The following is a 12,380-nucleotide window of genomic DNA, read 5'->3' as shown; positions in this document are numbered from 1 at the left end:
TAAGGAAACAAATGAGAATATTCCATGAGTAACATACCCTTTGAGTTTGCAAGCCCCTTACTTTTCATAGTTCTGTAGTTGCTACCTGCCGCCTTGTTACCTTTCCACACTACAATGGGGTTTATTATCATTCTGTGTGCACAGGTGCAGCAGCATCACAAACACCTAGCATCAGATAAACAGCATTCTCAAGAAAAACAAATTATAGCCAAATTTTACAAGGAAGAACACAATTAGAACAAAAAATTGCATTTCAGTGTAGATTTACACCATCCAGTTGAGTGAATTCTATTTCTCATGTTGCAGTTTACTCTAGTTCATTCTCAATTAACCACTGGTCTCTCTGTTTGATTAGAATTGATGTAACTGAAGTTCAAATCTGCATAATGCTCATCTTTTTCTTGTCTGCCATTGGAGGAGCCACACTTTGGGACAATGAGGTGAGTGGTTCTATAAATTCATGATGGCACCCTGATTTCATGACTTGGGTACAGTGTGAAACCAATCTGGAGGCAAGAGGGACTTGCAGTCTTGGTTCACTGAGGGATTATCGGTACTACAGTGTAGGAACAAGTGTCTTCCAGTTTGTGTCATTGGTTGGAATCTTGCAATGAGATGAGCAGAGCAAACTCAATGGGCAAATGGCCTGATTATGCTCCTATGCCTCATCATCATCATTATATGTTGTCTTGTATTGACGTGGATGATCATGGTCTAATCCATGACCATTTTTCTTGGCAATTTTTTCAACAGATGTGGTTTTAGTTGCCTTCTGGGCAGTGTCTTCACAAGATGAGTGACCCCAGCCATTATCAGTACTCTTCAGAGATTGTCTGCTGGCACAAGTACCGGTTATGTGACCACTGATGCCAGGCAGACACTCTCTGAAGAGTATTGATAATGGCTGGGGTCACCTGTCTTGTAAAGACATTGCCCAGAAAAAGGCAATAGCAAACCACTTATGTGGAAAAATTTGCCAAGAACAATCATGGTCAAAGACCAAGACTGCCCACATCACATGACATGGCACATGATGATGATTAATTTATCTGCCTCTACCACCGGCCCTGGCAGCGTGTTCCACAAAGGTGAATGTTGTGAACTTTGTTTTGTTGCAGCAGTGCATTTCAAGACATAAAATTACTATAAGTTACAAAAATAAATATTGCAGTGAGACAGTGATTATGGGTTTATGGATCCTTCAGAAAGTGATGGCAGAGTGGAAAATTCTGTCCCTAAGACATTGTGTGTGGTCTTTGTGCTCCTGTATCTCTTCCCTGATGGTAGTAATGAGAAGAGCGCACGTCCCAGATGGTGAGGGTCGTCTGATGGATGCAGTCTTCTCTCCGGCTTAATGTACCCATATTTCACTGGAAGTAGTAGCTCTTGCAAAACCAAGTTTACATTTGGCTGCTTTAAAAAGAGCCTTTAATGATCCCTATACAATTAGAATGAAATACATATAATTTAACACAATTAGTTAAAGATCAAAGATTAGCTTTATTTGTCACATATACATTGGAAAAAAAAGTGAGATGTGACATTAGCTTCACATAGCGTGCCCTCGACTCTCTGACCCTCACTCGTTCACCTTTGGACTGTTGGAGGACACCAGAGCACCTTGACGAAACCCACATGGTCATGGGGAGAAAGTACAATCTCCTTATAGCAGTAGGAGTTAAACTCTTGATTGTTGATCACTGGCACTGTAAAAGTAAAGCAGGGACCCCCACCACCCAGACCACGCTCTCTTCCTGCTGTGGCCATCAGGAAGAAGGTACAGGAGCCTCAGGGCTCACCACCAGCTTCAGGAACAGTTATTACCCCTTAACCATCAGACTCTTGGTCCAAAGGGAATGACTTCTGATGCTTCAGAGTAAAACTACCTAAGTTTCTCTGACACACACAGACCCTTCATCAGGGTCTCAGCCTGAAATTCCTTTCATAGGTGTTGCCTGACCTGCCGAGTTCCTCCAGAATTTTGTGTGTGTTGCTCAAGACTCGAACAGGTGCAGAATCTCCTTTGTTCAAGATTTCAGACTTCTGCTTATAGCTAATATCAGTGGCTTCTTGTAGGGAACTGAATTTTACAATTTGCCTAGAAAACTGTGGAGTGTAATACTGATACTAGACCCTAGACTAGAAATAAGGTGTCCAAGCAAACATCCTTCCCACGCCCAGCACCTTTTGGTGATTATTTAATTCACTGTTGCTTGTTGAATCTGACTGTCACCTGATGATTACCACTGTCCATGTGCGCAGAGGTGCAATGAGAAACAAACTTGCTGCAGCATCGCAGCAGGCACAGAGCATCACATTTTGTTGAATGTCGAGCCAATGCACATCAGTAAATTCCTAACAAATGTAAAATGTATCTGACAAATAAGGTTGACCTTCAATATGCAATATTTACAAGAAAAATATAAGTGCAACATAAATTGTACACAGTTTGTTCTACACAGCCCAGTTGGGTCCATCACAGTGAATCAAGTGAACTGTGGAGCTTACCAACTTGCTCGTATGCATCGCATAATTATCCATTCTTCCCATCGACATTTCCCAGACCTGCTGCTGGCCATTCAGGATACAATCCCTATCTCCACATTATTATCTGTCCATTTGAGTCTATTTTGTAAATGTTCAGAAGCCTACAGATTATTGGAACAAGGTGCTGTCTCTAATTCAACAGCTGAGCCAACTTGTCTGTGCAAAGCTCAACGTAAAATTTATTTTCAAAGTACTGCATTCTACCCTGAGGTTTCTTTTCTGAGCAATAATCATTTTGTTCTCCTTTACATCATGCACTGACAGAAGAGCAGAATTAAGGTATTCGGTCCATGGCTGATTTATTATCCCTCTCAACCCCATTTCCCTGCCTTCTCCCTGTAACCTTTGACACCCTTAATAATCAAGAACCTATCAATCTCTGCTTTAAATATTCCCAATGACCTGTCATCTGTTGCACTGAATTCCACAGATTCACCACCCACTGGCTAAAGAAATTCCTCCTCATCTGTTTAAAGTGTCCTTGTATTCTGAGGATGTGCCCCGATCATAGGCTCACTCACTGTAGGAAATGTCCTCTCCACATCCACTCTATCTAGGCCTTTAATATTCAATAGATTTCAGAGATCCCCCTCATCTTGCAGGCATTTATTGTAAAATAAAGAAATTTAATAAAATTTATGAAAAACTCCACATAAACACGCTGACAAACAACAAATGTGTGAAGGAAGACAAACTGCATATAATACAGAAGTACTGAGAACAAGTGCGGGTGTTTCTGATCATGGAGTTAGTTTATTTAGAAATAAAGCGAGGAATAGGCCCTTCTGATGCTTCAAGCTGCACCGCCCAATTTGTTGGTAAGCTCCACAGTTCGTTTGATTCACCTCCCAATTTAACCCTAGCCTAATCGTGGGGCAATTTACAATAACCAGTTAACCTACCAATCAACATGTCTTTGGACCATGGGAGGAAACCAGAGCACCCGGAGAAAACCCATGTATTCCACAGAGAGGACAAGAAATTGAACTCCAAACTGAAGCTCCAAGCTGCAATAGCGTGCCGTAAATCGCTATGGTATCATGTCCGTCCATGTTGGCCATTGTTATATTTAATTGATCCTTGCCAACAGAGGGATTCACTTATGGCATTGAGACGTTGCTATTCCTGCAGGTTAGGTGCTGGTAGTAAATGTGAACCCCGTACTCTCCATCTACCTCCATTCTAGAAACTGAATCAGGTTTATTATCACTGACGTATGTTGTGAAATTTGTTTTTGCAACAGCAGTAAAGCTGAAGACATAAGCATTACTATTAGTTACAATAAGAAATAGTAAAATTATAAATAGTGTAAAGTAGGCCAAATTAGTGAGGAAGACACAAGAGATTCTGCAGATGCTGGAAATCCAGAGCAACACACAAAATGCTGGAGGAACTCAGCAGGTCAGGCAGCATCTATGGAAATGATTAAACAGTCCTGGTGAAGGTTCTCAGCTGGAAACATCAATTGTTTATTCATTGCCATGAATTAGTGAGATGGTGTTCATGGGTCCATTGTTCATTCAGAAATATGGTGCAGGGGAAGAAGCTGTTCCTAAAATGTTGAGTGTGTGCCTTCAGGCTCCTGTACCTCCTCCCTGAGAAGAGGGCATGTCCTGGGTGGTGAGGATCCTTGATGGATCCACCTTCTAGAGGCATCCAGTTTTGAAGATGTCCTTGGTGGAAGGCAGGGTCGTGCCCACGATGGAGCGGTTCCCTCTGCAGCTCCTTGCGATGCTGTGCATTGATGCCTCCATACCAGACAGAATGCTGTCCACAGTACATCTGTAGAAACTTCCTGGAGTCTTAGGTGACATTTCAATAAAGTGTAGTTATTGGGATCTTGAATCTAATCGATTTTGTTTGTCTCCTTTCCACCGCTGTTTACAGATTATTTTAGTTTGGAAAGTTCTGCACCATGGCAATGTCTAAATTGAAGTTGAGGATTTACTGTCTTTCACCTTGCTCGGGCTTTGCCAGAGATTTGTTTGTGACGTTTTGCAAGGACTGGGTTGCACGTGATGAGATGCAGTGTGCTTCATTGACAGTGTGGTGTTCCATTCCGTATGCACGCCAAAGTGGTGGGGACACAAAAATCTGTGTTTCTTATTTGTCTCTTTTTTATATTCTGCTGCCTCTGGACATCCCCCCCGCCCCTGTAAAATGTTACACGGGATGGCTAAAGAAAGGTAATGCATTTTCTACACTTGTCTTCTAATCATACTGAGTGAATGAGGTTTAGAACCAAATGAGAGATGGTCTACAGGTTTCTACCTCAGTTATTGCTTATGGTTTATGATCTCAGTGTCCTTGTCTGCATTGTTACAGCCTTCTTTCTTTCCATAAAGATCCCAGTATTAGGAATAAGGATGAAAATTATTCCAGTGCTTGGGATAATGCTGGGAGCAATCTACACGTGCACCAATTACTTTCGGGTCATCTTTACTGGCGGGACAGGGAAAAATGGCTCCACGATCGCGGTAGGCAGATATACTGAATGACAGCACATTTTCCATGTGGTTACCGGGCTTGTGGCTTCTGATACTGAGTGTAATATTCCCCATTTCTCTAGGGCACCAGCGTTTTGTCACCAGCCATGCACATCGGCCTGGTTATAATCCTGGCGGCAATGATCTACAAGAAATCCACCACACATTTGTTTGAGGAACATCCGTGTCTCTATGTTTTAGCATTCGGATGTGTGACTTCAAAAGTCACAAACAAGTTAGTGGTATGTTAATATTAAATGCGTGGCAGTAAATCACCTGTTTTTAAATGGGGTCTTGCCTTTCAACATTTGTTGAAAAGATATATGGTGTGTTGGCCTTCATTAGTGAGGGGGTTGAGTTCCAGAGCCACGAGGTAATGTTACAGCTCTATAAAACCCAGGTTAGACCACACTCTAAATATTGTGTTCAGTTCTGGTTGCCTTATTATAGGAAGGATGTGAAAAATTTGGAGAGGGGGCAGAGGAGATTTACCAGTAATGCGGTCTCATTTGGCTGTATTCATGGGTATTCATGAATGACAATTAAACTTGAACTTGTTGCCTGGATTAGAGAGCACGTCTTATGAGGATGGGTTGAGGGAGTTAGGACTTTTCATTTTGGGGGCAAAAGAGGAAGAGAGGCAATTTGAGAGTTGTCCAAGATAAGAGGCAGAGGCTTTGCCCCAGGGCAGAGATGATTAAGATGAGGGGTCATAACTTTAAGAAGATTGGAGGGAAGTATAGGGAGGATGTCAGAGGAAGGCTTAGGAGGGAAGGGTTATGTTGATCTTGGAGTAGGTTAAAAGGTTGTGGGCTAAACTGTGCTGTACTGTTCTGTGTTGATTCCAATCCGTGTTTAACAGGCACAACTTTCCAGGGAATTGATCATCTGAGGAGTGCACAGGTCTGTTTTTGATGCTTGTTTGTGCATACGACCAACTTGGTTCTCACCTGCTACATCTGGAATAAGGTGACATCTGCACCATCTGTGGCCTTAATTTTTTAAACATATTTGAACAGGCTGTTAGGACAGAGTCTGGCAGTGATTGTTGTGGAAAAGCAGCTCGATCAACATGTGTAGAGGAGGAATTGTGAAGTTTAGATGCCATTCAGTTAAAAGGAAACGGGTTTCTGAAAGCACAGGTCTCGAGGATAGAGTAATAAAGTATTCAGCCGAGGGTTCAGGTGCAGTGAGACCCAGAGGGCACAACTTCTGAACAGAGGGGGGTGTCCCTTTAGAACAGATGAGGAATTTCTTCAGCCAGAGGGTGGTGAATCTGGAATTCATTGCCACAGATGGTTGTGCAGGCCAATTCATTGGTATATTTACAGCAGGTTGATAGTGAGTGTCAAAGGTTACGGGCAGAAGGCAGGAGAACGGGATTGAGAGGGAAAATAAATCAGTCATGATTGAATGGTGGAACAGACAAGATGGGCTGAATGGCCGAATTCTGTTTGTATGTTTTGTGGACCAGTCCCTGAGTGGAAAAATCCATGAACTGGGAGTAGATCAAGAGATACTGGAGTCCTCCCAGTCGGCTGTGTGGTAATTTTCCAACAATATGTGACACTTGTTGTGGTAATGACGTTTCCTGTTGGTTCTCCAGGTGGCACACATGACGAGAAGCAAGATGAAACTGCAAGACACAGCATTCATAGGGCCCGGCCTGCTGTTCTTCAATCAGTACTTCGATAGCTTTATTAATGAATATATTGTACTGTGGATAGCGATGGTAAGCATCTCATCTCCATACGGAAACGTGAGTTTCTGCAGATATTGGAAATCCAGAAAATAACATCAGTGCTAGAGCAGATAGTACAATGTTATTACATCTGAGATCCAGCATCAACTGGAAGGAGTTAGTTTGTCCTCCCTGAGAAATGTGTGGGTTTTCCCCAGGCGTTCTGCTTTCCTCCCACAGTTCAAAGATGGACCCGTGATTAGGTTAGGGTTAAATCAGGGGTTTTGGGGGTTGCCGGGGTAGTGTGGGGAGAAAAAGGGACGGCGGGGCCTATTGCACACTAAGAAATTTTTAAAAAAACATTCCTGGAGGAACTGCTATCGGACAGCATCAATAGAGAGGAATAAACAGTGTTTTAGGCCAAGACCCTTCATCTGGAATGGGAAGCAAGGAGGAAAAACAAGAATAAGAGGGTGGGGGGAAGGTGGGTGGGTCATATCTCCATCTATGATGGTCAGGATTAGGATTATTTAGATACACAGTGCGTTGCCACTTGCATTCAGAATTCAGGTACCTCAGCTTTCAACACAATCTGCAGCTGCTGAAACTCAGCAACAAAATGCTGGTGGAACTCATCTGTCCTCGCCTGTCAACTCATTTCTTCTGCCCTTTACCTTTTTCACTTATCCCCTCCAGCTTCTCACATCATACCCTCACCCCCACCTGTCAGCTATGCTCCTCTCCCTCCTCCCAGCACGTTATTCCCTCATACCCTCTCCCTCACCTATCACCTGTCAGCTGTGCTCCTCTCCCTCCTCCCAGCATGTTATTCCCTCATACCCTCTCCCCCACCCCCTCACCTATCACCTGTCAGCTGTGCTCCTCTCCCTCCTCCCAGCACGTTATTCCCTCATACCCTCTCCCTCACCTGTCACCTGTCAGCTGTGCTCCTCTTCCTCCTCCCAGCACGTTATTCCCTCATACCCTCTCCCCCACCCCCTCACCTATCACCTGTCAGCTATGCTCCTCTCCCTCCTCCCAGCACGTTATTCCCTCATACCCTCTCCCCCACCCCCTCACCTATCACCTGTCAGCTGTACTCCTCTCCCTCCTCCCAGCACGTTATACCCTCTCCCTCACCTATCACCTGTCAGCTGTGCTCCTCTCCCTCCTCCCAGCACGTTATTCCCTCATACCCTCTCCCTCACCTATCACCTGTCAGCTATGCCCCTCTCCCTCCTCCCAGCACGTTATTCCCTCATACCCTCTCCCCCACCCCCTCACCTATCACCTGTCAGCTATGCTCCTCTCCCTCCTCCCAGCACGTTATTCCCTCATACCCTCTCCCTCACCTATCACCTGTCAGCTGTGCTCCTCTCCCTCCTCCCAGCACGTTATTCCCTCATACCCTCTCCCCCACCCCCTCACCTATCACCTGTCAGCTATGCTCCTCTCCCTCCTCCCAGCAAGTTATTCCCTCATACCCTCTCCCTCACCTATCACCTGTCAGCTGTGCTCCTCTCCCTCCTCCCAGCACATTATTCCCTCATACCCTCTCCCCCACCCCCTCACCTATCACCTGTCAGCTATGCTCCTCTCCCTCCTCCCAGCACGTTATTCCCTCATACCCTCTCCTCACCCCCTCACCTATTAACTGTGCTCCTCTCCCTGGAATTCAGAAGCATGAGAGGATCTTATTGAAACGACTAAAATTATGAAAGGGGTATATAAGGTAAAGGAAGGAAATTTGTTTCACTGGTAAGTGGGACTAGAAGAAGGGGACACAACATGAAGGCTCGGGGACAGAGGAGGAGGAACTGCTTTTCCGAGTCGTGATGTGTTCTGCTCGGGGACGCAGCAGAGGCTGCCTAAAGACATAGATGTCTGCATCGCATGGGAGTTAAGGTTAGGATTAGGGTCGGCGGCTCATTTAGCAGAAAGAAAACACTCATCTCAAACCTCTGTTGCCTTGCGGCTGTACACACAAGGAAGGTTTTGGGAGTAAACTCCAAGAAAAAATCCACAGCTGGCGTCACTAGGGCAGTCCTACATTGAGTTCAACGCTGACTGGCAACTCCTGCGACACTGCTGGTGGTAAACTGCATCAGTCTCTGCTGGTCTTTGGGTTCATCAGCTGTGTGGAGAGGGAGAGCTTGCTGCACAGGTGTCAGCTTGTTCACCATATCGTACTGTCCTGGATTGCGTTTTGACTACATTAACAGCTAGGACGCAATATCCATGGTCAACCCTGACTAACAGGGCTTGAAGTGGCAGTTAAGGATTATGGGGGGCAGACAGGTAGGGGGAGCTCAGTTCATGACCAGATCAACCATTGAGGCTCGACAGGCCAGATGGTCAACTCCTGCTCCTGGTTGCTAAGTTCTTAAGTTAAGTGCTAGTTTGAAAAGCTCAGCCTGTTCTAGGGTTTTAACTGTCAACATGAGATTGTGTAAATGCTGGAAATCCACAGACTGCTGGGGAACTCAGCAGGACAGGTGGCATCTATGGAGAGGAATAACCAGTTGATATTTCAGGCTGAGACCCTTTATCAGGACAATATTCCCATTTGTTGCTCCAGGTTCCAACGTTGACATCTCCTGTGTCACCATGGTGACCACCTCAGGCTGTATGAAGGTGATAATGGGGGAAAGATTGGGTCGGGGGCTTGTTCGAGGGATGAAAGAATTCTGAGGCCTGTTCTGATGCTTTTCAGATCCTCTCTCTGTGTGACCTGCTGATGTACTGCACATTCGTCTGCACGCAGATCGCCTCCCACCTCCACATCCAGGTCTTCCGCATATCACCACACGCTCCAGAACATGTGCCGAGACACCACAAGTGACAATTTGCCCAGCTGGAGGAAGGAGAGTCGCAGGAAGAACTCCTGAGTGAAAACGAACTGGGATCACAGACCAAACCCACGTCTCTGAACCTGGATCACAGACCAAACCCATGTCTCCGAACCCGGATCTCACACACCAAACCCGCGTCTCCATATTAATTCTACCTTCTGTAATTATGACTTAAATGAGTTGAATATTTTGGTAATGAATGGGAGAGATCTGTTTAACCTGCCCACCCACCCATCAGTGCTGCAAGAATCTGTGGAAAATATCATTATTATTTTATTTTTTTTATTAGTTTTTTTATACATTTTCTACATCGCTACAGATTAAAAAAAAACCCAGATCGAAATGAAGAACATTAATACAGTGCAAAAATAAACCGGAAAATATCATTAACCCAGCTCAGGAATCGTTGCGTTTGAACCACTCACGTTTATATGCGAGGCCCTTCTCTGAGGTTCTCAGGGAGGCCCTCCCATTAGCAACCATACTTTAAGCTTTGAAAGCAGATTGCATAGAGTTAAGATCTGTTTCCATGTCATTAGAGCCCAATCCATGCAGGCCAACCAAGATTCTACCAACCACACCCTTTGTTTCATACCAAATGCTTTTTAAGCATTGTAATTGTCCCTGCCTCTACCACTTCCTTGGGTACCTCATTCCATACACCCACCACCTGGTCTGGGAAAAGTTGCCCTGTCAGGTCCCCTTTAAATCTCCCTTTCTCTCCATAATCCTATGCTCTCTAATGTGAGACTCCGTGGGAAAAAGTCTGATCTACCCTACCAATGCCCCTATACTTCTGATGAAAGGTTTGAAATCTCCTTCCTCAGACGCTGCACCACTTGCTAACTTCAATATTTTCTGATTTATTCCGTCCAAATTACAGCTTCCTCTTCATAAGCTGACTACAAACTCTTCAAATTCATTTCTTTAACCACCCTCGTAACTCCTTCCTTACACAAGCGTTATCTTTCATGTACCAGGAAATTCAGAATGTGTAAGGAAGATTGGAGAATATTGTTGTCCTGCTCCTTCACTTGAGTTAGAAGGCTTTGTCTTGCGTTTACTGAAACAGACTGGAGCAATACTGGAATGGTGGAGCAGACTCAGTGGGCCAAATAGCCTAATTCTGCTCCTATATTTTACAGTTTAACACAGAGAAGGTACTGGAGGAACTCTGCAGGTCAGAGAACAAAAATGACTGATGCCAAATTTGCATATGCCTTCAACCTTCCCAAGTGTTTGGAGTGTCACAGTACACGAGTACTGTAAATTTGAGGTGAGGGCAGAACTGGCTGAGTTTGTACCATCCAACCCCACAGTGAGCTAAAACTCAAGGCCCAGTGACTGTCTCACGTTGGCAGGGAGACCAGTCAACATTCCCAGGCAGATCTCTGAACTGGAGCCAGTTTATCCACCACTAGTTAATGTCCTGTGGAATGATAAAAGCATGAGGGTGATACCAAGAGTCAGCAGGTCTCTTCTGAAGGGAAGCTTGTGTTTACACATCCACCTGGTTCAAGGCTGGAACTGGTTTGAAAATAAATCTCCTAATGTTAGAATTTCTTTATTTGATTCAATATAATTCATTCGTACATCTCTCCTACCATTCCATATAAAACCATAATATGTAGGAGAAAAATTGGGCCATTTTACCATAAAATCTAATCTGCTCTGCTGATCCATTTTCCCTCTCAGTCCCAGTGTCCTACTTTCTGCCCATATCCCTTCACGCCCCGACTAATCAAGAATCCACAAATCTCTGCCTTAAATATACATAAAGATTTGGCCTCCACAGCTGCCTTTGGCAGCGAATTCCACAGATACACCTCTCTCTGGCTAGAGAAATTCCTCATCTCCATTCTAAAAGGACATCCCTCTGTTCTGAGGCTGTATCCTCTGGTCTTGAACTCTCCCACTATAGTGGACTCTTCTTCACTATCAATGCCTTTATGAATTTTACTCTTGACAGTTTTAGAACTTCATGTTGGTTATGAGTATTAAACTTGCCTGGATTCACTGAAGAAAGGTCCGGACCCTTTGAGCTGGGAGAGTGCCTACAGTGAAAACATTGGTTCCTTACACATTAAACTTCTTCACACATTTTGTGATTCAAACGCCATCTCTAAAATTTGTGCAATGTTAAACCTTTTCCTACGAATGCTGATTTGAGTTCCAACAACCTGTTCTCATCACTGATCGATCAAATATCATGGACATGTTAGGGAGCTGGGTATCTGCTGATTGTTTGCAGATCAAGTAGATTGAAGTTTGGATGATCACAAGTTTAAATGGTTGTTCCATGTTATTGGCAGGTCAGCCATGTAGTCTATCCATCCCTTTCTGGGTGTTAACTGAAATCCTGAATTTTCAAGTGTGACTGCACAGTGGGAGCACCTTCACTACATGGATTATATTGGTTGAAGGCTACCAAAACCACCTCAAAGGGGATCAGGGATTAAATTCTGACAACGTACATATCTTGGGAACATAGCTTTAAGCTACCAAAAGAAGTTAATTGTGGAAGAGGTTTGTATTAAAATCAAGTAAGTGATTCACTAACTGGGAACAAGGTGCTGTCTCACCAGAATATTGCTTATGATGCTGCTTTTCATTGTTCGGTGCAGGCTTCGTAGTGGAGTTGTTAGGATCACCAGTTAGATGCAGCGTTGCTCTGAATGTTTTATTGTGGACTTGTCTCAGGACCTGGTGTTTATGCTGCAGTTTTGTGCCCTCATGGTGGGAAATGTATCATTTAGTTCAACACTAAACGTTTGTTCTTTCTACCTTTGTAATTAAACTAAAAATCAAACCTGA

General features: G+C 44.2%; 1 protein-coding gene across 1 annotated transcript in view; it reads left to right on the top strand.

The window, feature by feature from the left end:
- chpt1 (choline phosphotransferase 1) overlaps positions 1-12,380 on the top strand; it is a 35,753-nt gene extending 23,373 nt beyond the window's left edge. Inside the window, exons 4-8 of the mRNA XM_073059757.1 lie at positions 356-440; positions 4,893-5,024; positions 5,117-5,275; positions 6,640-6,765; positions 9,428-12,380. Of these exons, the coding sequence (XP_072915858.1) occupies positions 356-440; positions 4,893-5,024; positions 5,117-5,275; positions 6,640-6,765; positions 9,428-9,556 (631 nt within the window). The 3' untranslated portion in view covers positions 9,557-12,380. The remainder of the gene's footprint in view (positions 1-355; positions 441-4,892; positions 5,025-5,116; positions 5,276-6,639; positions 6,766-9,427) is intronic.

The sequence above is a fragment of the Hemitrygon akajei genome, chromosome 10 (genome assembly GCF_048418815.1).
Source record: "Hemitrygon akajei chromosome 10, sHemAka1.3, whole genome shotgun sequence".
Lineage (NCBI taxonomy): Eukaryota > Metazoa > Chordata > Chondrichthyes > Myliobatiformes > Dasyatidae > Hemitrygon > Hemitrygon akajei.
This window is presented reverse-complemented; position numbering and strand designations above follow the sequence as displayed.